General features: G+C 46.1%; 1 protein-coding gene across 4 annotated transcripts in view; it reads left to right on the forward strand.

Moving 5' to 3' along the window:
* The window catches only part of INSR (insulin receptor), a 134,762-nt gene extending 113,568 nt beyond the window's left edge, over nt 1-21,194 (forward strand). For 2 of the 4 annotated variants that reach the window (XM_059918609.1, XM_059918611.1), the window contains 9 exons: nt 1,484-1,643; nt 4,916-5,015; nt 6,443-6,510; nt 9,075-9,319; nt 10,353-10,463; nt 10,552-10,711; nt 12,959-13,088; nt 13,416-13,550; nt 16,143-21,194. In XM_059918609.1, the coding sequence (XP_059774592.1) occupies nt 1,484-1,643; nt 4,916-5,015; nt 6,443-6,510; nt 9,075-9,319; nt 10,353-10,463; nt 10,552-10,711; nt 12,959-13,088; nt 13,416-13,550; nt 16,143-16,497 (1,464 nt within the window). In that variant the 3' untranslated portion in view covers nt 16,498-21,194. Of the gene's footprint in view, nt 1-1,483; nt 1,644-4,912; nt 5,016-6,442; nt 6,511-9,074; nt 9,320-10,352; nt 10,464-10,551; nt 10,712-12,958; nt 13,089-13,415; nt 13,551-16,142 lie in introns of all 4 variants that reach the window. The other 2 variants (XM_059918608.1, XM_059918610.1) reach the window with 1 other exon arrangement.
* Nucleotides 21,195-27,112: the final 5,918 nt, after the last annotated feature.

The following is a 27,112-nucleotide window of genomic DNA, read 5'->3' on the forward strand; positions in this document are numbered from 1 at the left end:
TTTTCTTTTTTTCTCTTGTTTGCACAAACTTCTATAATTGGCTTCGTCACTCTTCATCAGATTTGCTTCTTGTTTTGCTTTTTTGGTGTCTATGGAGAGAGCTGCCTCTAGATCCTTCCATCATGCTCCCTTCTCCGTCCCCACCCCTCGAGGTACATGACCAGCACTGTAGGATGTATTTCCCCTTTATCCCGGATAGCAGCTACCTTTGGTTTCTATATTTGCTTATTTGTCCCTTTCCACTTGGTGACTCATTCTACTTGGAAGAACCTTTGGACTAGACTTCCCCACCCCTGCCGCCAGCACGATCTGTTTTCTTGCTGTTATTGTCACATGATAAGCACGGGAGTTTTTATGTTTCTCTGTCTCTCCACTCCTTCCTGAAATTTTCCAGTCCAGTTCTCTGCATGCACTATTAGCCTGGAGCTGTTTTGGAAAGTTTTCAAAATCTGGCCGATGTTCGCAGGTTTCGTGGTCATATTTCCCAGTGAGCCTCACGCCTTTCCTAATAAGCTCTGGGTTTCTTTCTTTTTACGTGTTTCTTGCTGGGACATGTATGCTTTACTTATCTCCTCTCTTCTTGCCAGACATTTAAGTAGATCCCAACTCTTTTAATGATGGTAAAATAAATCAAAAGGCAAGGAAGGTGTTTTAAAATTTGTCCTTAAGACATTAAGCCCATGCAACCGGTTGGCTCTTAGGTGATTTAGGTGATCTGGGTCCCTTTTTTCCTGACCTTCTGGAGTCCTGGTGAAAATACCCCATGGTGGTTTCAAGGAGAGGTTTGGAGCCAGACAGTTTTGGGTTCAAGGGCTTCCCTACCACTTACTAGCTACGAGATCTGGGACAAATCATTTCAGCTCCCCAATCAGGGGAGGGCAAACTATTTATGTAAAACTTGTTTTTGTGCAGCTCGTGAGCCAAGAATCACTTCCACATCTTCAAATGGTTGAAAAGAATCCAAAGAAGAATAGCATCTCTTGACATGTGTAAATTTCTACAAAGTTCAGCTTTCAGCATCCACCGTGTTTTGGGGGCACACAGCCACGTTCATTTGTTTACGGATGTTATAGATTCAGGATTCAGGATCCACCTCTGGCTGCTTTCGAGCTATGATGGCCGGGTTGAGTTGGTGACAGTGACCGTCTGGCCCCCTTGAAGCCAAAAATATTTACTCTCTGGCCCTTTACAGCAAACGTTTGCCAGACCTCCACCCCAAGCCTCAGTTTTCTTGTTTCTAACATGAGGCTAAGCATGAGGTGTTTATAAGAATTAAATGACATGATCTGAGCCACATGCTTGGCTGTGGTTTAGGAAGATTGGCTGTTATCATGTATCATGTATCAATGATAACCTCTCTCTCTGTGCCTTACCCATAGAGCTAAGGTTCTGTAACTCCTCGAGTCTCAAAGTCGCTTGTCTATTGCAGTGTTTGTGCCTAACTCCGTCCGTGTCATTTCTGAGTGGGATCCTTGTCTTCTAGGAGCTGCACCTCTGCGTCTCCCGCAAGCATTTTGCTCTGGAGCGGGGCTGCAGGCTGCGTGGTCTGCCACCCGGGAATTACAGTGTGCGAGTTCGGGCCACCTCCCTGGCGGGCAATGGCTCCTGGACAGAAGCCACCTATTTCTACGTCACAGACTATTGTAAGTCTGCATGGCCACTTTGACTGGTAGGGTCTGTGCTTGGTGCTGAACACGGCAGAACATTTCAAAGGATGGTTGGGGAAGCATGGAGGCTGTGGGTACTGGCTCTGTCTTGACTCCTGGGTCCAACAGCTGCTGCTGTGTGACCAGGGCAAGAGGCATGCCCTCTCTGAGCCTGCATTTCCTCATCTGACCATGGATATAATACTAGGACCACCTCTGGAGGTGAAGGGACGTTTCAGTGACATCATGAATGTCAAGTGGCTGGCACAGGGCATATCTGGTAAACACATTAGCTCCTGTTACTGGTGTCTTCATCTTTGTTTTTAGGTAGGCCATGCCCTCCAAGGGAGGATGTGGGCGCTTATCTGCTCAGCCTTGGGTGTGCTCTTGGCCTGCAGGCAGGAAGTGCTGCCATTGGGTGAGCTGGACACGCTGTGGACAGTAGGGTGAGGAGAGGTGGGGAGAGCTGAGCTGGTTAGGGAGTGCTTCCTGGAAGTGGTGATATCTTGGCGGAAACTGGAAGAATGTATGAGTGGGGGCAGAAGATGTTCAGCCCGACATGTGGTAGGAAACCAGACACTTGGAAGGAAGGGAGATTCTAGACCAGGAGGAGTGGGAACTTGGGTGGGAACGTCAGTGTTCTGACACCAACCAGATATATAGCACTACAATTCTGATGCTTTCCACTGGAGTTAGCACAGACTCTACAAATTAAAAAGAGCATAGTTCCCACCAAGACTGCCTTCACCTCAGATGCCAGATGCAAGTTTTGGGGGTTCTCCAGGCCACCTGCACTTCTGACTGACTGGCTACAAATTTGGGTGTTATCACAGCCCCATCAGATTTGATCATTTGCTAGAATGGCTCACAGAACTCAGGAAAATGCTATATGACAATGACAGTTTTATTACAAAGGATGTAAGTCAGGACCACCCAAATGAAGAGCCACAGAGGGTGGAGGCTAGGAGGGTCTTGGACACGGCTCCTGTGTCTTCTCCCCATGGAATCAGGACACATCACGTCACCTCCTGGTATACTGATGTGTTCACCAGCCAGGAAGCTCCTCTGAGCTTTGGTGAACTGAGTTTTTATTGGGGTTTCACTACACAGATGTGATCGGTTGAAGCACTGACCACATGATTGAACTCCATCTCCAACCCCTCCCCCTGTCTGGAGGCCACCCCACCCCTCTAATCACACACTTGGTTTTCTGGTGACCAGCCCCCCCCCCCATCCCGAACCATCTCATGTCTTAGCATAAACTGAGGTATGTTCCAAGGGGATCATCAATAACAAAGACATTCCTAAGACTCAGGAGTTTTCAAGGATTTGGAGGGACACCATGAATAAAATTCAAAGGAAAATATCAAAGTGGGAAAAACATTTGTAACATCATTGACAAACAGTTAATATCTTTCATACAAAATGAGTATGTATGTATGTCTCCTATGAGTTAAAGATATATGTCCTCACACAAAATAAGCAAAGGATGTAAATAACCTATTTAAAAAGAAATAGAAAAAATACAGAATGTAAGGAAAAAAAGGTCCAACCTCACTCAAAACCACACCAAAAGAAAAAAAAGCAAAGCAAAATGAGATCGAATTTTTAGCTCATCAAACTGGCAAGGTTTTTGTTTGTTTCTGTTTTTTAATTATGTACTTAGTGTTGTCCAAGAGTGCAGACACACGGACATTCTGTTTCATGGTAGATGAGTCCTAAAATGCAGTCCTTTAATAGTATGTATCAGAAAAGCTTACAAAGGCTTTTACTATTTCAGCCAGCAGTGCTGGCTCTAGACATTCATCCTAAGGAAGTGATCAGAGATGTCCAAAAAAGATAAATGTTCAAGGAAATCCAGCACTGCTTACTAACAATAGCAAAAAATCTGGAGAATTAAATGTTTGACACATTAGATTACTTTAAAAAATTCTTTCTTAAATAACAAGGAGGCAAGCAAGACACCTAGGGTACAACATTTAAAGAGGCACTCACCCTCAGGGGCTGACTCTGCCCTGGCATGGCCAAGCGCAAGAGTTCCTCTCAAATTTTGCACTCTGGGTGCGTCCCTTCCCACACCCTAATTCTGGTGGCCACTGGAATCTAAGGACTGTGGGATCTGGGACAGAGAGACGGGGTGGGGCAGGCAGCATGGATCTCAGATTCTACCCTGAGATGTGTTGGGTTCCGAGCAATCAGTAGCCTCCAGCTTCCCCTGCCAAGGGATGGGGAGGAGGGACATTGCCGACCACGGCACGTGACCAGACGGTTTCCATTTTTCATGTCCCATTCAATCAGCAAATATTTAGGGAGGCTTTCTCCATGCCAGGAGCCACCAGAGGTGGAAGGAGGAAGTTTGCTGTCAATTCAGGGAGGTCCAGGAGGATGAGATGTCTCTGGATAGAGATGGCCACCAAAGGCAGCATGGAACGGTGGTCAAGAACTTGCTCAGATGGCCCGAGTTCAAATCCCTGCTCCACCGTGGATCAGCTCTTGGACTTGGGCATGACCCCTCACCTCTCTGAGCCTCTGTTTCCCAATCTGTTAACTGGCGTTGGTCATAGCACCTCCCACCCTGGTTTATGGGATGATTAATTAAGATCTCCCAGGCAAAGCACTTCAAACAGTGCCTGGCGTGTTCCCAAGTGTTCAGTAAACTACTATTATTAAAGACCTGAAGGACGAGGTTCCTTCTCTGGCTTCCCAGAACTCACTTTCTTCCTTGGCTTGGAAGTGTCGGAATACGTGGATGCATTTGTAATTATAGACAACTCAGCCTTGTGTATGAATTAAAAAGAATTAAGGCTGCATAGCATTTCTTCAGTTGGTTTAGTTTTTTGGGACGACCCCCAGCAAACACAGGGCACTTCTGGTGAATTTCTCATCTGCCAGAGGTGCTGTTGGGATTAAAATAAGCTATTTAATTTGCAGGGTCCCGTGCAGAGTGAAAATGCAGGGCTCCTTCTTTAGAAATTATTAAGACTTTCCAGAGAGGGACAATAGAGCATTAAACAGAGAGCAGAACCTTCTGAGTGTGGGGACCTGCCTGATGGCTTGGGTTGTGTGCCCGTGAAGGTGGCCTTCGATGGTGAAGGGAGAAAAGCTGGTGATGGGCAGTGGTCTGGGGTCACTGCAGGAGGGGTTCAGGGAATGGAGAAGGGGGACAAGTGTGTGTGGCCCATTGGACATGTAGATGTGTTTTCCGGTGTGACCTTTGATGTGAACACATTTTGATGTGAAACCTATATTTTCTTATTCTATTTCAGTAGACGTGCCATCAAATATTGCAAAAATTATCATCGGCCCCCTCATCTTTGTCTTTCTCTTCAGTGTTGTGATCGGAAGTATTTATCTATTCCTGAGAAAGAGGTGAGCACGGAGGTGTTCTGGTAAATGGTTAACAACCAGCTCTCTCGGGGAAAAGTAGCCCTACACGTAGATAGAGTTATATCTAAATTTCCTGTAGGGACTTCCCTGGTGGCGCAGTGGATAAGACTCCACGCTCCCAGTGCAGGGGGCCCCGGTAGGATCCCTGGTCAGGGAACCAGATCCCACACGCATGCTGCAACTAAGAGTTCACATGCCGCAACTAAGGAGCCCGCCTGCCTCAACTAAGACCCAGCGCAATGAAAAATAAATAAATAAATATTTTTAAAATAAATAAATAAATAAATAGACTGTAAATCTTACTGATCTAAAGGATGCATAGCACGCAATTTACAGATAATGATCATAATACAATATACGATACTCGCTATCATAAATTCCCTACAGCCAGTTGATCCTCACCCAATGTTTTTGTCAATTTTTTTTCCCCTGAACCTTTGTATCTATAACCAACCTATGAGTGCAACTGATGAACGGCTGTAGTTCCAAGATGAATGTTGATTTTTTTTTGTTTACATTAAAGAGCAAAATAAAAATGAAATAAGGCATATACGTTCATCGACAATAGGAATGACTTTTGCAGAATCCGATAATAATTTTTAAATACTGAAAGCACATTTCCGCAATTTTCGTGCCATTGGCAATGTCATGGTTACAGAGATGACACACGTTTAAGCTAAATCCGCATCACTGACATTTTTGCCCTCACTTTCTCAAGCCTGGATGTACAACGGAACAATAAATCGGTCTTGGTACGTAGCATTTGCCTATTTATCCCCGCTGTGAATATTCCCACCGTGGCCAATTTCAAGCTACAGACATGACTGTCACTGAACGCAGAGTTGGGAAGAGATAGGCAGTCAATCACAGATATATAGTATTGCTGCCATATGGATGCAATCATATAAATAAATAAGGTACAGAAGGGCTGAAGAGTGTCCAGTCCATCAAAGGAAGAGGTAGTATGATAATTGGTTTTGAATATTCATTACCTTTGCTTTGAATATAATGTATTTAACTGTAAGCCTGTGTAATTTAATTTTAAATGGTGGTTGTATTTAACAACTGGCTTGCAAATTTCCTGAAAACTCAACAGTTGTTTCTTATAAGCTGGAACGAGATAGTTCCAGAACAGCAGCGGATGAGCAGTTTTTAGATGTTATATTGACAACCATAAATTGTAGTTTATGAGTGAGCAGTTCCATGGTGATGCACTTAAGTAGCCATCTGATGGGCTTCTGCTAAAAAAAATAAGGGTCCCCCATCCTCACCCTAAACTGTATCCAGGATTACGTGCATGCTGTTAATAAGGGTGGCTGTTTGCACTGGGGAGGCTGTAACCTCCCGCTAATGACCCACAGAGTTCTGTGAGGATATCAAGATGGAATGTCTCCATTTTTCTCATCCAGGCAGCCGGATGGGCCACTGGGACCACTGTATGCTTCTTCAAACCCCGAGTACCTCAGTGCCAGTGATGGTGAGTATGATCCCCTCCCTTGTGGGTGACCAGAATCCCGCTGTTCAGTTTCCTTTGCCATCACTGTCAAGTGACAGTCAAGGGTTGATACCCTGGGGGGCTGAGAAGAGTCCTTTTGTTCAGTTGAGTCTGCAGACCTGCCCCTTGCTGCAGAAACCCTGTTACCGGGAGCAGTCGGACACCTGCTGTCTGGCACTTGTTTGAATGGGCTGATCTAGCTGGTCTGGGACCCATGCGTGGGCTTGGCTGAGAGGCCATGAACTTGGTGCCCCAGCTGTGGGGGTATAGAGCTTGGATCCTGTGCCAGAGAGAGTGCCGAGGGTCAGAGCCAGAAAGTGGTGACCAAACTGGTCGTCCAGGCTCAGAGGTGGGAATCAGAAGCCAAGGTGAGAGACTGGGGATCAGGGATGGGGCAGGCAAGAAGCAGGGACAAGATGGGGAAGGTGGGAGGCTGGGTGTGTACCAGGGGCACATCTGCTATTGCTGGCAGCTGGCCATGGGTGTGACGCTGATGCTGATATGGCAGGATCAATGGCCGTATTCCCCTGGATTGTACCAAAAGGCAGTGAGTGACCCCTGAAGAAAAGGCTTGGCTGTTCCTTCAGATGCGAAGGCAGCGGTTGCACTACAAGTTTCTAAAATGCTTCATGCAGCAAATTCAAAAAGCGACTTTCAAGGCATGAACACCATCGCCTGGCAGGATGCTGCCTTGGGGTACAGGGGTGGTGTTTTTAAGGGTACCTGGGATTTGTTTTAAATAAGTCTGATAAGAAAGACATGCAGACCTGCAAGTGACTATCGTGAGGAAGAAGTTTAGACTCACAGAGTCCGGAGAAACAGGAGGCAGGGCCACATGGGGAAGCACCAGGGTCGGCAGAGGGAGAGGAGGGAAAAACGTGGGCAAGAGGCTTTATTGTCTTTTCCATGGGAAAGGAGAGGTCAGGCAGGGTAAGATATAGGATGAGCTAGTTTGAACTGTTTCAGCAGGGTCTGGGGCATAGGGGCTGTCCTTGGTTGTCTGCAAACTGGCCCTGGGGTGATCAGGGCAGGGGGATAGTGGCCCAGAGTGTGACAGGCTGATCACGGAGGGGGTTGGGGTGTGGGCTGTGGATTGGTCGGTTTGCATATGAAAAGTGGGCTCACAGGCACGTCATTTACTGTCTGTAGGAATTGGCCATCCCTGGGATGGGCGGTCCTGGCAGGCTCAGCAAGACCTCAAAGCATCAGAATAGAGAAACTAGACAAGGAGTTTATTCCAAGTGGGAATATGCACAGAGCCCAGGAGCAGGGGGGGGGACGAATGTTGATGCAGAGCCTCCTCTGCCTGTTTGAGAATGGCATTGTTAACCGTCTCGGAGATGGGGAAGCTGAACCTCAGGACCACCTCTCCGCGCTACTGTCCTGCTTCCTTCCGGGAATGCAGCAGTGGCTGAGAGCACAGGGGTACTAAGTGAAAGCTAGAAATTGGGGCTCATGGGTCTTTAAGGCCAGGAAGTTCTGGGCCAAGGGATACACACAGGGAAAGGTCCAAGCTCGGAACCCTGAGGGGTCCCCAGTGAGCATCTGTGAGTTCATTTGGGTGCAGAACGCTTGTCTGATCCAATGTCCTTGAAAGAGCCATTGGTGACCGTATCGTGTCGCTCGGACTGCTGTGATCAGACTGGGTGGCTTAGTAAACAGTTTGATTTCTTCACAGTCCTGGAGGCTGGAATTCTGAGATCAAGGGGTCAGCAGGATTGGTTTCTCCTGAGGCCTCTCTCCTTGGCTTGTAGACAGCCGTCTTCTCCCTGTGTCCTCACATGGTCTTCCCTCTGTGTGTGTCTGTGTCCTGATCTCCTCTTCAAGGACACCAGTCAGAGTGGATTAGGGCCACCCTAATGACCTCATTTTACCTCGATCACCTCTGTAAAGACTCCATCTCCAAATACAGTCACATTCTGAGATACCAGGGTTAGAATGTCAACATATAAATTTGCTAAGGACACAGTTCAGCCCATAACAGGTGCAGAGGAGGGCAGAAAACATCTTGGCTTTTCTTATGAGGACTTTGCGTATTTGTCTGCAGATTATTTGCTGCGTAACAAACCACCCCAAACTTAGTGGCTTAAAACAAACACCATTTGGTGGGTTCGCCACCTGGGCAGTGCTTGGCTGGGTGGTTCTTCTGTTCTCACTTATGTGGCTGCATCCCATCTGCAGATCCACTGGCACTGGGTGGTCTTGGGTGAGCTCACTCACCTGTCAGATAGGGTCATCCCCTATCCCCTTGGTACGTTGCAGAAAGAACAGGCTCAGATGGGAATTAGCATCCTTTGGTAGCAGGGCTCTGAAATCAGACAGAAAGGATGGGGATGCAGGCTCAGCTCAGCATTTACTGGCCAGAACCCTGGACTCCTTCCCCAGTCTCTGCCTGTCCTGTTCCTGGCTCTGTGCCCACTGCCCGGCACAGGGTCTGGATCACAGAAGTCACTTAGTGAACGTTTGGGAGGGGGAGCTCAGGTGGGAGATGGCCAGGGACCCCTGAGGGATCCTTCAAGGGTACTGTGTAGATAAGTGAGGTGTAGTGTTTCCCTGCTCTGTGTACGTGCCGGATGAGTGGGAGGTGCCTCGAGAGAAGATCACGCTCCTGCGAGAACTGGGGCAGGGCTCCTTCGGCATGGTGTACGAGGGCAACGCCAGGGACATTGTCAAGGGCGAGGCGGAGACCCGAGTGGCGGTGAAGACGGTCAACGAGTCCGCCAGCCTGCGAGAGCGGATCGAATTTCTCAACGAGGCCTCGGTCATGAAGGGCTTCACCTGCCACCACGTGGTGAGTCCCGAGTTGGCTCCAGGAGCAGAAAAAGTCTTCCTTTAATACCTGTCCTTCCTCCTATTGCATAGAGCAATAGAGGTCCTATTGTGGACCTCCTGCCCAGCCCCGACTCTGCTGAACATCCAAAACAAGGGTGGCCCTTCCCTTCTCATTTCTCAAATCCCATCCTCTCCCACCTCACTCAGAGCAAGACCCTTTTCACTGTCCCATTGCTTTCCAGAATCTTCCATCTCTTCCCTCTTCCTGGCTCCTTTGTAACCTTTAAACACAGTGGTCCACCCCTTCCCTGCTCCCCCAAGTCAACACAGACTCTCCCTGCCTTTCTGCTCCCACCACGGTCCCTTCATTTCTCCTTGAGCCTGTATCCTTTCATCCTTGCCCCACGCATATTCCAGGAGCACCTGCTCTGTACTGAGCTGCATTCTCCTCTCCGGGATGCAGCAGACGTCTGCCCTCCTGGAGCTCTCAATCCCGCGGGTGGAGACAGACTCTAAACCCAGTAGATTAATGATGTTGTCCACAAGGATATGATACTATGGCAACAAGGGAGCGAAGGGCAGAGTTGGGGAACTGGGAATGCAGCAGGGGCGAAGGTATATTTGAGCAAAGACTTCAGAGTGTAGGGACCGAGCCGTGTGGACAGATCAGCTGAGGACAGTCAGCTCAGGCGAGGGGACAGAGGGTCAGGCAGTGGAAACAGCTATGCGAAGGCCTGGAAGTGGGCCTTTGCGTTCAGAGATACGAGGGTTTGCCTTGACATGTTGTGCTGTGTGGGGGCAGGTCTGCCTGCTTCCCCCGCCTCCCACCAGACTGTGAGTTCTGAATTCTCCCACTCCCCAACCCAACAAGACATGGACCTTGGTGTTTTAGCCGGGCAGACCAGGGCTTTCCACAGTCCACTCAGGAGCAGGGTGCTGTGTGTGATGTAGGTCCCAGACAGGGAGACCCGGGTGAGTGGACATCTTCCCACAGACTCTCATCCAAGAACCGCCCCCCCCCGCCCCTCCCCCCCCCCATGCTTGTTCCACAGGTCCGCCTCCTGGGGGTGGTGTCCAAAGGCCAGCCGACCCTGGTGGTGATGGAGTTGATGGCTCACGGGGACTTGAAGAGCTACCTCCGTTCCCTGCGGCCTGAGGCCGAGGTGAGCTGCCTCCAGGTGCCCGGTGGGGTGCCCGCTGCCGGCCTCGGGCACTGGTGTCGCTGAACACGGCCCCATGTTTCGACTTTAGAATAACCCCGGCCGCCCTCCCCCTACCCTGCAAGAGATGATTCAGATGGCTGCGGAGATCGCCGACGGGATGGCATACCTGAACGCCAAGAAGTTTGTACACCGGGACCTCGCAGCTCGAAACTGTATGGTCGCCCACGATTTTACCGTCAAAATTGGAGGTGCGTCTGCCTTTCTGCTTTGAAATGTCTGGGCCAGGCCTTCCGATTTCAGGAGGAGTTGTCTATAGCAAGTGCTTCAGTCTTTTCTAATATTGGGAAGGGGCAGGGTTCGGTCGGGGACCTAGTCCTCATGCTGTAATTTAATTGCATTGGTTCATTAATTCACTCGTTCACTTCTTTAAGTAGCGTTTGTGCCAGCCGCTGCAGGAGGTGTTACGGGGGCGAGGTTGAATGAGTCGCCGTGATTTTTCTGCTCTTGTGCAGCTTGCAGTTCTTATTTGCACCATCCAGCACAGTAGCCACTGGCCACTGTGTTTAATGTAAATTCAGTAGAATAAAATAAAATTTAGTAAAATAAAATAAATTCAGTAAACTGATTTAAACTAATTTAAATTCAGTAAAATAAAATAAATTCAATCAAATAAAATATATTCAGTAAAATAAAATAAATTCAGTAAAATAAAATAAAATAATTAAAATGTAGTAAACTAATTTAAGTTAGTTTCAATTCAGTAAAATAAGATGAAATTAATTCAGTGAAATAAAATGAAATTAAGTAAAAATAAATAATTTAAATTCAGTAAACTAATTTAGATTAATTTAAATTCAGTAAAATAATTTAAATTAATTTTTTTAACACCTTTATTGGAGCATAATTGCTTTATAATGGTGTGTTAGTTTCTGCTGTATAACAGTATGAATCAGCTATACGTATACATATATCCCCATATCTCCTCCCTCTTGCGTCTCCCTCCCACCCTCCCTATGCCACCCCTCTAGGTGGTCACAAAGCACCGAGCTGATCTCCCTGTGCTATGCGGCTGCTTCCCACTAGCTATCTATTTTACATTTGGTAGTGTATATATGTCCATGCCACTCTCTCACTTCGTCCCAGCTTACCCTTCCCCCTCCCTGTGTCCTCAAGTCCATTATTTACGTCTGCATCTTTATTCCTTTCCTGCCCCTAGGTTCTTCAGAACAATTTTTTGTTTTTTTAGATTCCATATATAGTAAAATAAAATGAAATTAATTAAGTAAAATAAATAAATAAATAAATTCAGTAAAGCAAAATAAAGTAACTAAAATTCAGTGAACTAACTTACATTAATTTAAATTCAGTAAAATAAAATAAAATATTAAGTCCATCAGTCGAACTGGGAACCTTGAACAATATTGGACAGTGTGGTGTAGACCACGTTCATCATCACAGAAAGTTCTACTGGGCAGAGCTGTTCTGGATGAACAGTAAAATAGTTGACGTGTAAATAAGATGATGGAGACTGGGAAGAGAGCGCTGAAGGAAGTAAAGGGTTCAGTTCCATGATGGAGAGGAAAGGCCTCTCTCTCTGTAAGGAGGCAACGTTTTAACCAAGACTTGCAGGGTCAGAAGTTGCCCTGAGAGATGGCGTCTCAGGGGGAGCTACAGCACGTGCAGAGGCTGTGAGGTTGGAAGGATGGCTGATGTGGTGTGAATAAGGTGAACGTAGAGGGGAGCAGAGCAGTGTGAGATGCGAGGTTGAGGAGAGAAGTAGGAGCCACACTGGGAAGGTCCTTGTCGCTCATGGTAGGTCATCTCGATGTTATCCTACATAGCCAGTGTGAAGCAGGAAGTGACATGATCCTATTTATGTAGCTTCTCTTGGGCAGTGGGCTGTCAGGGTCAGGATGGAGGGAGGGTTCTGCAGGTGAGAGATGGTGGCGGGCCTGGGGGCGTCCAGGGCTGTGGAGAGGAACAGACTAGAGAGGGATGTGGAGGGCGAGGGGGCAGGACTCGCCACTGTCTTTTCTGTGGGGTGTGAGGAAAGAGGGTGGCCAAGGGAAGACCCAGCACTGGGTTTCTGGCTGGGCAGCTGGGTGGGTGGTGGGACCAGATCCAGTGGCGAACAGTAGGTTGGTTGCAGAGCGTGAAAAGTTCAGTTTGGGATGCCTGTGAGGTCATGGGTAGGAAGAAGGCATTGCTGAGGGTGACATTCCCAAGCTCCAGGTCAGAACATCACTTCTTTGCTACTTGGTGGTTCTTTTTCTTTCCCTTTAAATGGTGGCCCATCCTCTCCCTCCACATCCCCATGAGTACGCTCAGAATCCATTCTCACTGGATTTGGCTGTGACCCAGGTAAGCACACACCTGAGGCAGGTGAGCTCACACCTGGGGCAGGTGCCTTCATCTGAGGGCTCTACCAGGGGTGGGGCAGAAAAGATGGCCACAGGCGGAAGGCTAAGAACATGTGAACTACTGTTTGTTGTCAGACTTTGGAATGACCAGAGACATCTACGAAACGGATTACTACCGGAAAGGGGGAAAGGGTCTGCTCCCCGTGCGGTGGATGGCACCAGAATCCCTGAAGGACGGGGTCTTTACCACTTCTTCGGACATGTGGTGAGTCATGTGTGGGTTGGTGGACAGAACACTGCACTTGAATTCCAGGTTGCTCTGCTAGTATGACCAGTGCAAGAGGGGTCACTTAAAAACTGCCTTCCCTCAGGGCTTCTCCATCTAGAAAAAGAAGGGATGGCATGTCTGGGGACCCTTGCACAACTACTGTGACATTCCAGTGGACACTAATCTTATAGGCATTTCTGAGCTGCAGCATGAATTGTTTAGTGAACTGGCCAACCAGGTTCTAGTAAACCAAGAAGGGGTGTGTGTGTGTGTTGTGTGTATTTTAACGGCTTCTTTGTTACTATTCTCGACTGTCATTGGCAGGTCCTTTGGCGTGGTCCTTTGGGAAATTACCAGCTTGGCGGAACAACCTTACCAAGGCCTATCAAACGAGCAGGTGTTAAAATTTGTCATGGATGGAGGGTATCTGGATCAACCCGACAATTGTCCAGAGAGAGTGTAAGTGTAGAAATGGGGTACAGCGTGTGAGGTGCTCATTCAAAAGTCTTTGCCCTTTTGCCTGGATACTCATGTTTGTGTATCGTGTGTCTACATGTCTTTGTGTTCGCAGATTTTTTTCTTTGCACGCACACTTGTGTTTGTATTCCATTTATGATGTCTGTATGTGTGCTTGTGCTTGCCTGCTGCATCTTTGCATGCACACTTGTGTTTGCATATTGTGTCTACATACATGCTTGTGTTTGTGCATTATATCTTTAGATGTATGCTCTATTGCGTTTCATATTTTTGGAAGGTTGTATAGGAAATTGCACAGCAGTGGTTACTTTGGGAAGGAAACTGGGGAGCTGGAGTGGAGACTTAGGTTTAGCTCTCTATTCTTTATACACTTAACATTTTTGCCAGGAAAATAATACAGTGGTATATGTCAATTATATCTCATTAAGAGTGGAAAAAAGAAATCACTGAGCATAAACACTAAAAAAAAAAAAATTTTCAGGAGTATGTATGACATATTCCCCTCCCAATATTTGTCTTAAATTTATGTTGTAGGAACAACTGTACAACACAAACACCAAATGCACATCATTAAACACTTACCAAATTATCCAGCGTCATAATAGTCCAATAAATGTAAAGTAAAATAAAGAAAGTACTATCTTCCTAAACTAGCAATAGAAGGAAGGAAGAAAGGAAGGAAGGGAAGGAGGGAGGGAGGGAGGCAGGAAAGAAGGGAGCGTTTTAATATTCAATTCTGTCAGTGGTATGGTTAGATAATCTTTCTTATCACCCTGTTGTCATAGCTACTCACAGCAATGTTATTTAAATCTCAAAAAAAAAAATGATCAAAACATCCAACAATGTGAGAACTGCCAAGTAAATTGATAAAATAATACAAAACAGAAATTGACATTTCCGATGATGCTTATGATATATTTTATAACTCAGTGGATTAGCTTATGTTAAAATAAGTGTAATAAATGTGTGTAAATTACATTTCCAAATGTATCCAGATAGAAAAGACAAGAGGTTATATCTGAAGGAGAGTTGTGAGCAAGCTGTATTTTCTCCATATTTTTGGGTGTTTTCTAACTTTCTACAATAAGCATTTACTACATATAAATTCCCTTATCAGTGTTTCTTAAGAAAAAACTTTGCCCTCCTGAAAAAAATCCATGGAGGGAGGCCATTTTGATGCTTCATCCTCAAAAGAATAAGATAGCTGTTTAGAAAACGTAGTTTGAAGAAACCTCGTATGCCAAAAAATATATATATGAAGCAGAGTTACTTAGAAACTCTGAGTAAAATATTTTTAAGCATCTCTTCATGAAGGACCTTTCCTTGCCAAGCCAATTAGCAGCTAGGTGTAGTTTCAGGACCAGGGAAATCACATGTAGACCCTAGGGTGGGGGGCCTGCAAACTTTTTCTCTAAAGGGCCATAGTGTAAATATTTTCAGCTTTGTGGGCTGGGTGGCTCTCTGCCTTGTAGCTGGAAGCAGCCGTGGATGATGGATAATTGGATGGGTGTGGCTGCGTGCCAATAAAACTTTATTTACAAAAACACTCAGGGGGCCATATTTGGTCCAGGGCTGAAGTTTGCCAACCCCTGCCCTAGAAGAAGTTACAGTGGGGAAAGGAGGAGGTAAACTGGAAATCCCAAGCCCTTGGGGCCTGTCCTAGGTAAAGTCATAGTCTCCACCCGCCCGCCACCCCCCACCCTCCAGAGAGCGGGGGCTGGGCCTGCAGGACCGCCACTCAGAACTGGCCCTCTAGGGTCAGTCCGCCCAGCTGCCCTCATCAGGTGCAGGGATGTACATATAGAGTGAGGAACCGACAGAAAACAGACCCACAGACATAGAAAACAAACTTACAGTTACCAAAGGGGAAAGGGGGAGGAGGGATAAATTAGGAGGTTGGGATTAACAGATACACACTACCATATATAAAATAGATAAACAACAAGGACCTACTGTATAGCACAGGGAACTATACTCAATATTTTGTAATAATCTATAAGGGAAAATAATCTTGAAAAGAATATATATATTCTTTTATATATATGTGTGTGTGTGTGTATATATATATATATATAACTGAATCACTTTGCTGTACACCTGAAACTAACACATCATTGTAAATCAACCATACTTCAATTTTTAAAAAAATGATGGGGACTTCCCTGGCGGTCCAGTGGTTAGGACTCCACGGTTCCACTGCAGCGGGCACGGGTTCGATTCCTGGTCGGGGAACAAAGATCCCACAAGCCGGGTGGCGCGGCCAAAAGCATAAAAATAAATAAATAATGCAAATTTAAAAATTAAAAGAAAAAAACACGATGAACCATGGTCTTCAGCATGTAGCAACATCAGGAGAGGCCCTTCTGGATCTGGTTTGGGGATGAGACAGCCCCCTTGACTCTCTTTAGAAAACCATCTTTCAGCGCCCCTAGAATCGCTGTTTCTGCTTGACTGTCGCCTTTCCGGTGCCGGGCACTTGTCCCCGTGGGTGTGGGCCACAGGCGAGGGGTGGGGAGGGGGCCGCTTGGCGGGGGGCCCCGCGCCTCACCCCCCCACGTGCCTTCTGTCCTGCAGCACCGACCTGATGCGCATGTGCTGGCAGTTCAACCCCAAGATGCGGCCGACCTTCCTGGAGATTGTCGACCTGCTCAAGGACGAGCTGCACCCCAGTTTCCCCGAAGTTTCCTTCTTCCACAGCGAGGAGAACAAGGTGCCCGAGAGCGAGGAGCTGGAGATGGAATTTGAGGACATGGAGAGTGTCCCCCTGGACCGGTCGTCACATGCGCAGAGGGAGGAGGCCGGGGGCCGGGATGGAGGGTCCGCGCTGGGGCTAAAGAGAAACTATGAGGAGCACATCCCCTACACCCACATGAACGGGGGCAAGAAAAACGGACGCATTCTGACTCTGCCCCGGTCTAATCCTTCCTAACGGCCCCTGCTCGGGGGAATGGTTCCTGTGTTCACTTTCCTCTGGTTTGAAGGCCTTCAGAAAACTCAGGATTTTCACACGACTCAGCCGCAGTGTCAAACGGAGCTCAGAGATCATACCTATCATCCATTTCTGTTCCTCTTCTGACTTAAAACACATTGGTTTGATTGCCAATTTGACTAGTCATCTGAGAACTTAACTGTGAACCTAGATGGGAAAGGGGTTTCCACGGCTGCTGTCCTTTTGGACCACCGAGGTTTTAAGCCCGGATGTTACCTTTTTTTTTTTTTTCCTAGCAGATTGAAAGAAAGCACCTGTTTTTACAAAGTTTTTTGTTTTTTTTTTTTTTTTTGCTGGTGTCTGAGCTACAGTGTAAAACATAAATCTTGTTTGTGGAACAAAAGTTAGAAAGAAAGAAAACAAAAAAAAAAAAACAAACAAAAAAACCCCCCAAAACCCTGTCCTAGTAGAATTCCAAACTTTGCAGAGTGGGCTTCAGGAAAGTTTTTTTCATCCAGAAGGATTTTTTTTTTTCCTTCACAAAATCAGTTCCTCAAATTGACCAATAGCTGCTGCTTTTGTACTTTGGATATAGTTTTGCAGTCCTGGGGTGTGGCTCACGTGTGTACTCGTGCGTGTGCGTGCGTGTGTGTGTGTGCAAATCATGCGTGCTGAGTGGCCGCTTTGGGGGTCAGCCCACGAAGGTTCTGCTCTTCTGGAGTGTGTGAGCCCCTGATCTGCTCCCCCCCCCGCTCCCTTCCTTCTTATCTACTGGGAGACTGTGCCCTCAAGATTCTCCTTCAGTCCCAAGTTTAGCCTCAGGAGTCTTCTCTCCCTTAACTTTGGTGAAAAATGTTTTCCAGGAGACATGGGAGTCGTTTGGAGTGATAATGGATCTTTTCAAGACCAAACAAAGCCAGGACATTAAAAAAAAAAAAAAAAAAGAAGAAGAACTGAGATGATGAAGAGTTTTGAGAATATATTTGTAACATATTTAATTTAAAAAAAAAAATCTCCAGCATCAGCCTCATAAGTTATTGACCATTTCCCGGGGGGCGGGTAGGGCATGGGGCTTTGTCTGCCTGTGTGGGGAGGCGGAGCCAGGCACCAGTGGCCTCTTTCCTTGGTTTTCAAGGCATCCATTTTTCTGGGACTAAAGCCACGTTAGCTGCTAAGCCTTCTGGACGTCGTGATCAGGCCACGCTGAGCATGTGGGTGATGGTGTTTGATGGATGGTTTGGTTTCTGGTAAGCTGAGCCCTGCCTTCGAACACACTTGTGGCTCTTGAATCTTCTGGTTCCCTGTATGTATGTACCTCTCGAGCTTCCTCAGCTGTGTGTGCACGTCCTACGGGGATCGTGCAAACACAGCACAGTCAGATCCCAAAGTGGGACAGCACAGGGGGACTTGGAGAACACTAGCGATCTGAAGACGTGCCTGTTGGTCCCCTCCGCCCTCAGGGCATCTGACTGTCCTCAGAGCTGACTTCCCAGAAGCTGCTTTGCGCCCAGTGACCTCAGCTGGGCCAGGTGTGGGGCCTGAGCTGAATTCTCAGGTACTTACCGATCTTGCAGTCCCTAAGAGAGTACAGTCTGGAGGAGAAACCGCTAAGGACCTTCACACTACCAAGAACTTGCGAAGGAACGTGATGCCACAGTTGCTTCCCTTTGGGGAAAGAACTACAGCTGCTCAAATAAAGACCACGGTGAACTCATCACTTTGGTTCATCCAGATCATCACCCATGGGTTATCCATTGAGTGCATTTTCTCACAAGTTTTTGATTGCTTCCTTCTTTTCTTCTCTTAAGAGTTGTGGGCTTAAGAACAGGATAGAGATGCCATGGTGACCTCCGAACCTTCTCAATTCTTGATGAAGAACACAGGTAGACACACATCCTAGTTGCCTCTGGCTATCTTATTTATATGATTTGAGGAATGACAGCATGTCAGACTATTTCTGGGGAGCCTCAGTGATTGGGTACAAGGAGCACAGAAATTATTTTCGCCAAATTTATTTTGTACATAAAAGAGGGTCTGTACGTAAATTAAAAAGAAGACAAAACACGTAGATCTAGGTATTTTGTTCTTTTCGTAGTAAATTTGTAGTGGCCATATAGTACACTAGCAGCAATTTTCACATTTTTCTAATTCAGAAAGGTTTTCTTATATTAGGGGAAAATTATTTATTTTAATATATAAAAATCACTGTAAAAAATCACTTTCGTAAGAAATGGAGTGCATGTAAATTTTTTTTTTCAAAGAAAAATAAACAGGTGAATGTGGGGTAATGATTTTTTTTTTCCCAGCACAATCTACCTCAGTGTATTGTTAGGATGTGATTCAATAATGGACATCTTTGAGACTTCAGAATTCTGCCTGGATCCGATCTGAATCAGGGAAGACTTGTATCCGCTGATTCTGAATGCCAGGGACCAGTAAGAATTTTGAGGGAGGGAGTTGGGCTGAAGTATGGCTTTCATGTGAGCATAGATCCTTTTTCTGGCTGATAATATTCTCCTCTGAATTTAATCTTCCTTTTTTTTTTTTTTTTTTGATGTTCCATCCATTGATACCGTGGCCCTTGAAATGAACCAAGTTTCAGGCCATCACGATGTATCTGACGTAGGGGGGGGATCCAGTCCTGAGTTACCCTTCTTTGGTGAGGGAAGTTCCCCTGTTGGGGCAAAGACAGGCTTTGGTACAGAGCCAGCGTCCCCATGGTCCCATGGCATCCCCCTGGTGTGAGCACCTAGGTGCCCTGGGCTCTCCATGGTTTATTTCCACTCCTTTCAGATTGAGATGCTTTTTTGGGGGGGTGGGGGTGGAAAAAATCACTGTCATGGGCACCTCGCACACAAACACCCAATGCAGAGTCTCTTTTTATTCTCTGAGTGGGAAGGGAGCATGTTGAGAAATCTCAACCCCAAACCCACCAAGATGCTGAACACATCTTTTAGCAACAAAAACCTTGGACCCCCCTGTATTTTGGTTCGGTTGACCTCAAGCTGATACTGTTTGACCTTGGGGCACTTTGATAACCCTTGTGTAAGTCTGGGCAGGGCCAGCAGGAGTGGTGTCATACTCAGCAAACCTCGCTGCCCTTCCCATACCTATAGGCACCACCCCTGCAGAGTCACCTTTCTTCCACTTGCCCTGGAGAGGTACTGTAGAGTACTGGGCCCGCCCGTTGTAAACTGGAGTTCCCTAACTTCACTTAGCTGTCTCTGCTGCTGCAGTGAAAGAGGAAGCAGGCTTGGGTCACAACCTCCTTTTGCATCAGATAATGTTGACTCTGTCACAACAGAACTTTAGTCCTAGAAATGGATGTCCTGGAGGATTGTAGTGATGGGTTACAAAAAAAAGCAACAAAGCCAGCTTTGGATGACACTTTTTGTTGTTTGTGTTGAAAGGTGTCTCAGTATTTTAAAACCCCTTTTTATTTATGTGGCAAAATCCACATAGTTGTTTCTCTCTGGACCAGTGATGTCAAACACACGTCTGGAAATGTTTGTATTCTGGGAGCTGTTCTGGGTGATTTTCTGTCCTTTTAAGCTAGTAAGAAGCAAGAAGTGCTGCTGGTCCTCTGGATAGACGTTGAACACAACTGAAAGAAAATGTGGGAATTGGTGCAAAGATCTGCACCAACAACGCTGAGACCACTGGAGACTGCCTCTAACTGATGGACAGGTCTTCCACTCTTCTCCAACCAGAGTGGATGGTCTGCCATGAAATGTGCTTGTTGGGTTGGGAGGTGTTTATTTGTAGCCGTCATAACATTGGTCAGTGGGCAGGAAGACCATCAGGGCTCGGCCCATGCTCGCCATCTGGGTACATGATGGGATGTGCTGTAGTCCCCCAAACGACAATCTTTTTTCTACTTTGTGGCGGGTGGAAGTTTGGGGTTCGGATGCCACTTGGCACATAGGCAATTCAGAAATGATGGTTTTGTTGGGAGTGGGGAACAGGGACATGCTGATTGTATATAAATGATACCTGTAGAATGGTGTCCCTTCAGAAAATCGTCTGGAATGTTCTTCAGAATATTGGTTTGTGCCAGAGTTGAGGTTGGATAGAAAGAACAGATGGGCATTTGTTCTTTCAAAGACATGAGAGAATGCAATGGACATTCAGAGGCTGTGCCTGGAAGTGAATGTTTCCTTAGGGGTCTCCCAGAAACAGAGGGAAACAATGACTTTTTGAGCTCGCTGTCATCTTCTCATACCAGCCAAGGTCCAGAACCAGCCTCCAGCCGCGTTTTAATCTGGGTGTGGGCCCTAAAAATCCTTGTTAAAACTCAGACCAGGGATCTGGGGCTCTTGGTCCCGTTTGAGAAGAAAGGAAGAGCCTCCCCCAACCCAAAGCGTGTGTGTCCACACACACAGGAATGGATTATTTACTCTCTACCTTGTGGGCCTGGGGGTCCCAGGCCCTGCGTATCAGCGGCAGACACCTCCCGTCCAACGTCAGCCATGCAGGATCAAATGTGCCTCGGCTTATGCAGAAATCAACTCGGAGACGCAAAACCCACCAAGAGATCAATTCTTATTTTTTCAATGTTTTCCTACAAGAGCCAAGTAGCACCATGTACAGAATTTGCCTTTTTTTTTTTTTTTTTGGAATATCAAAATTGCTCTGCATGTAAAATATGGGATAATTACCTGTTTATATGAAAATTCAGAATAAATTATCTGAGAATAGTCTTGTTTCTGTGTGGTGTCCAAGCGAGGACCTATGAACTGGGTGGGGTTGTGACTATGGGGTGGGTGAAGGGAAATCTCCCAGGATGTTGTGGGGATCTGTTTTGAGAGGGAACAAACCTCCAGGTTCTTCATAACAGTGAAGCAGGAGGTTAAATATTGTTAGCAGCAGGGCTGATGATACACTGATACACACCTGTAGAGCTGAACCAATGCTTTAAATATTGAACTATTTCTATACTATTTGGTAAGTTACTGCTACCTCAAGGACCCCAGACCTCCCCAGGATCCAAATACTAAGCAGCTCACTACAAGAATACAAGGGGACCCCCAAGACCTTGCTGCATTCCACCATGCTGGAGACTTAGATGCTAAGGTATTGTAAACGTCATCCTGGGAACATGGACCTGCCCCCAGGGTGAGTGGTCAGTGCAGTGTTTGCTACTGTCCTGTTGCCCAAAGGAAGTCACATAGATGACCCCAGAGTCAGCATGGGGGGAGGGGAGGACTGCCTGAGGGTTTACATTCGGGGAGGTGGGGGAAGCGTGAATGAACTGAGAGTCAATCCTGCAACAGTTGCCCACACGTCTCACTTTACCCTTCTATGATTGAGGATGATAGACCTTCCTTCATATGACCATAGTGAGGATCAAATGAAGTAAAGTTTATCCTCCATGCTCCCTCCAGGGTGTCCTTCCCACACCCCCCATATCCCTCCAGGTTCCCTGTCCTCCAAAAAATTGACGCCACTGCTAGGTGGTAGCCTGAATTGTGCCTCCCTGGGCTTGTGAAATTCAATAGAAGCCTTGTGGAAAAGGGAAAATGCTTTCCTGCCCAGGAAAGAATCTCAAGGATGCTTCAGCCTCAGGTGAGCAGGTGGGTGGGTGGTCTCTTTGCCCAGGTGGGCCACACAGACTCCTCAAACTTGTGGCCAAGTGACGACAATGCAGCTTAGGGTCCCTGGGGCCCTGGCCCTGGCTCCGACTCAAGTGTGAGCAGCATGACAGATGAGACAGTTGTCACCATCTTAGTACACAAGCAAAAGGAAGCACATGGAAGCTTTGGTATCTCTGAAATACTCAACAGAAGAGGGAGGTGATACTCTTATCAGGGATAACAGGGTTGGCGGGTGGTCTAGACCCTGAGATGTGATGAGATCCAAGTTTTCTAGCTGTTGATCTCCAACCTCCTTGATGGCTGCTGACCCAATCCCCTGGGGCATGGTTTCACCCCTCCCCCTGCCCCATGAAGCTGACTGTTCTGCCTGGGATTGGGTCCTCAAGGTGACTCACCCAGAATCTTCCACCCCAGGCACCTCTAGAAGTCCTCGTTATAATCAGAGACTCACAGGGGGCCACCGTGGTTGATGCCATGCTGTACCGCCCACGCCATCTCTTTGGAACCCAGGGGCTCACTCTTCCAGCTAGCAGGGAGGTTGTCTGCTGGGGGCTCACAACTGAGTCCTTTTTGCCAGAACTTTCCTCAGCTTAAGGGAGCTGCTTGGTCCAAGGTTATGTCCCCTCCCTAGGGGCGGCCACATCTGACAACCGGCCAGGGGTACAAATGCCTGACCCCTGTGCCTAAATGCATGTTATGGGTTCAATTGCGCCCCCCTCCCCCCAAAAAGATACGTTTAAGTCCTAATCTCTAGAGTACCTCAGAAAGATGATCTTATCTGCAAAGCAGAAATAGAGACACAGACGTAGAGAACAAATGTATGGATACCAAGGGGGAAAGAGGTGGGAGGAGCTGGGAGATTGGGATTGACCCATATACACTACTGATACTATGTATAAAATAGACAACTGATGGGAACATGCTGTATAGCACAGGGAACTATACTTAATGTACTGTGTGACCTAAATGGGAAGGAAATCCAAAGAAGAGGGCATATATGTATATGTATAGCTGATTCACTTTGCTGTACAGTAGAAACTAACACAACATCGTAAAGCAACTATACTCCACTAAAAATTTTAAAAAAGAATGTGACCTTATTGGGAAATTATATTGTAGATGTAATTCATTTGGTTAAGGTGAGGTGGACCTGGAGTAGCCTGGGCCCCTAATCTGATATGACTGGGGTCCTTACGAAAGGGGGAAATTTGGACACAGACATGCGCACAGGGAGAACACCACATGAAGATGAAGGCAGAGATGGGGGTAATGGGTCTGCAAGCCAAGGAATGCTAAAGATTGCCAGCAAAAAGTCACAAGCTAGGAGAGAAGCAAGGAACAGATTCCCTCTCACAGCCCTCAGAAGGGACCAACCCTGGAGACACCTTGATCTCAGACTTCCAGCCTCCAGAACTGTGAGAGAATAAACATCTGTTCAGTCCCCCGGTCTGTGGAGCTTTGTTACAGCAGCTCTGGTAAACTAGTACAATGTGGGGCAACTCTGATGAATCACCACCATTTTAATGCTCCGCAGGAGATCAGGTAAGGTGCTGGTTGCAGCTGCTTCGAAGTTTAATCTGTCCCTCGTTCAGACTTACTTCCCTTACTTATGTTGATCCCAAGTTATCCCAGACAAACCTCCTCCATGTAAACCTCCATCTCTCTTTATTGCTGTGTAACCAACACTCCAATACTTAGTGACTTAAAACAAGCAACAGTGATTATTTCTCACTACTCCATGAGCCACCCAAGCAGTTCTTTTAGTCCAGACTGCCGTGTGTGATCTCTTGGGTCAGCTGATGGCTTGGCTGGGTGAATGATTTACCCATCTGTCAGATGATGGCAGGCTGAAAGATCTCAGAGTCTTTTTCTCAGAGAACCCAGTCTACCACAACCAGAGATGTTGGGACCTCAAGGAACTTCTTCTCATTGGCAGATTCAGAAATTGAAACAGAGAGGGACAGTGAAATCCCAAAGGTCACACAGCAAGTTACTGTGTCTCACACTGGGCTGTTTGATACACCTATGGGTAAACGTGGCATTCCAGCATTGGGAGAGACAAAGAGATACCCTTGTGAGATTTCTGAGCATAGCCCCTCCCTGGATGTCCTGGAAAATACAGAATGCTGAACAGTAACCCACGGAGGAAGGGAAAGGAAGGGTTCCCATGGTTAAGGGTATCACAGAGGTATGAACTGGTTCACCACAAGTCTTTAAAGTCAGAGATCTGTGAATTGCCTGGGTTTTTTCACCAGGTGATCTTAGACAACTCATTATACCTCTCTAAGCCCCAGTTTCCTCATGTTTTAAAAGGAGGTCATCATAGAACCTCCACTGTAGGGTTGTTATGAGATTAAATTGGATAAGACTGAAAAGGCATTAAGCACATTTCTATCATTGATAATTACATACTTTCAAGCCTCAGGGAACGAGTACCATGGTGTGTGGGGTCGTTGCATGAACCGCCCATGGTGGAATGCTCAGGACAGCCCTGTGTTCCACAGATGGGGGACCCCAGCCTCAGAGAGTTGAAAGAGCATCACCAGGACACCCCTTTTCTGTGTCCTGTCACGTTGGGGATTATAGCTGTGATGGACACACTTTAAGGTGACCTCCGATCAATAATTCCCACTTTCTGGTATCCACAGTTTGTATAATCTCCTCCCATTGAGGATGGGCAGCATATATGACTAATGAACTGTGGGAAAAGTGATGAGATGTTTATGGAACATTGTATGAGTCCAATCTCTCTTATGTTTATGGAACATTGTATGAGTCCAATCTTAGCAAGTTGGAGAGAGAGATTTTACTGGTGGCCTTGAAGAGGCTATGAAAAGGGCTACTCGTAAGGAACTGTGGCAGCCCCAGGACCTTAGAGTGGCCTCCAACGAATAGCTGGTACAAAGCTGGTGTCATCTGTCCCCAAACCAGGGGGTAATGAACTCTACCAACAGCCTGAATGCACTTGGGAGCCTATTCTTCCCCAGTCGAGCCTCCGTATGAGGATGCAGCCCGGTGGACACCTTGATTGCAGTGTTGAGAGACAATGAGACCTAGCTAAGGGGTGCCCAGACTCCTGCCTGGTCCACAGAAATTGTGTAACAATAAATGTGTGTGTTGTTTCAAGTTGTTAAATTTGTTACACAGCAATAGGAAACTAATACAAATTAGGAGTTTGGGATTAATTCCTAGCGTGTATACATAGATACATACTACTATGCATAAAATAGATAACCAAGGACCTACTGTATAGCACAGGGAAATATACTCAATATCTTCTAATAACCTATAATGAAAGAGAGTCTAAAAAGAATCTATCATCTATCTATCTATCTATTATCTATCTATATGAATTACTTTGCTGTACACCTGAAACTGACACATTGTAAATCAACTCTATTTCAATAAAAAGTTTTAAAAATTTTCTTGAGAAAAAAAGTAGAAAACTAATACAATAGCAGAGTTACCCGATTCGAGGTATCGTGTAGATTAAGAGTTATTTTGTGTATGGGGCATAGAGGGTCCTTGCTAAGTGTTAGCTAATATTCATCACCAACGTTGATATTGTCAAGATGCTTCTGGCAGAAGGCATCCTCATGTGCCAGTCTTTTTTTTTAAAAATGTGAATCCTAGTTTTCTTTTAAATTGATGTATAACTGACATACAACATTATGTTAGTTTCAGATGCACAACATAATGGTTCAATATTTATATATACTATGAAATTATCACCACCATAAATTTAGTTAACATCTGTCACCATACATAGTTACATTTTTTTTTCTTGTGATGAGGACTTTTAAGATCTCCTGTCTTAGCAATGTTCAAATATACAAGAGTATCATTAACTGTATCACCATGCTGTACATTACATCCCCAGGAATTATTTATTTTATAGCTATAAGTCTGTACCTTTTGACCCCCTTCACTCATTTCACCCACCCCCACCCCTTTATAGGTTATTAAAAAATATTGAGTATAGTCCACTGTGCTATACAGTAGGTCCTTGTTGTCTATCTATTTTATATATAGTGATGTGTATATGTTAATCCCAAACTCCTAATTTATCCCTCCCTGTATCTTCGTTTTAAATTTTTTGCTTTGTCGTCTTTATTATTGCCCTCATTCTACTTGTTTATTGTGTTGTTCTGTTTATAATTTCTTAAGCTGGATATTGGTCTCATTTGTTTTCAGCTTTTTTTTTTTCTTTTCAATTGTAGGCATCTCAGGTTGTACATTTCTGACTATGAAAACAGAAATAAGAAAGTTATATACAGTATGTTAGAAGTGATCTGTTCTAGGAGAAAAATACAGGGAAAGTGGGTATGGAGCGTATTAGTTTGCTAGGGCTGCCATAACAAACTACCACAGACTGGGTGGTTCAAATCACAGAAATCTTTTTTCTCACAGTGTTGGAGGCTGAAGGTCCCAAATCCAGATGCTGGCTGATTCAGATCCTGGGGAGAGCTCTCTTCCGGGCTTGCAGACGGCTGCTTTCTTGTTGCATCCTCACATGGCCTTTCAGTGGTAAAGAAAGTGAGCTATCTGGTGTCTCCTCTTATAAGGAAACAAATCCTCCAGGATTTGGCCCCTGCTGACCTCATTTAACTTTAGTTACTTCCTTAGAAGCACCACCTCCAAATACAGCCACACTGGGGGTTAGGGCTTCAACATATGAATTCTGGGGGGACACAGACATTCAGTTCATTACAGCGGGGCCGAGGGGTTGCCGTTTTAAATAAGATGACCACAGAAGCAGTGACTGTTGGGCAAGTGATCATGATTTTCACAAATGTCAAGGCTATCATGTTTGTGATGTTTAAGAAATTTCCCTTGTTCTGAGTGAATCATTTTGTAGTTGGATTCTAGAAGATCAATTTATGGTTCTAAATGGGAGGATGAAAGAAATCAAGCGCTAATTGACTTAAATGTCTAATTGGTGATGGTGGGTTTCAGAGGATGGACATATGTTAGTCATCAGGGGAGGCATTTTAACAAGAGCTTGAAGCCACAAAGAGATG

Source organism: Balaenoptera ricei, chromosome 3, assembly GCF_028023285.1.
Source record: "Balaenoptera ricei isolate mBalRic1 chromosome 3, mBalRic1.hap2, whole genome shotgun sequence".
Lineage (NCBI taxonomy): Eukaryota > Metazoa > Chordata > Mammalia > Artiodactyla > Balaenopteridae > Balaenoptera > Balaenoptera ricei.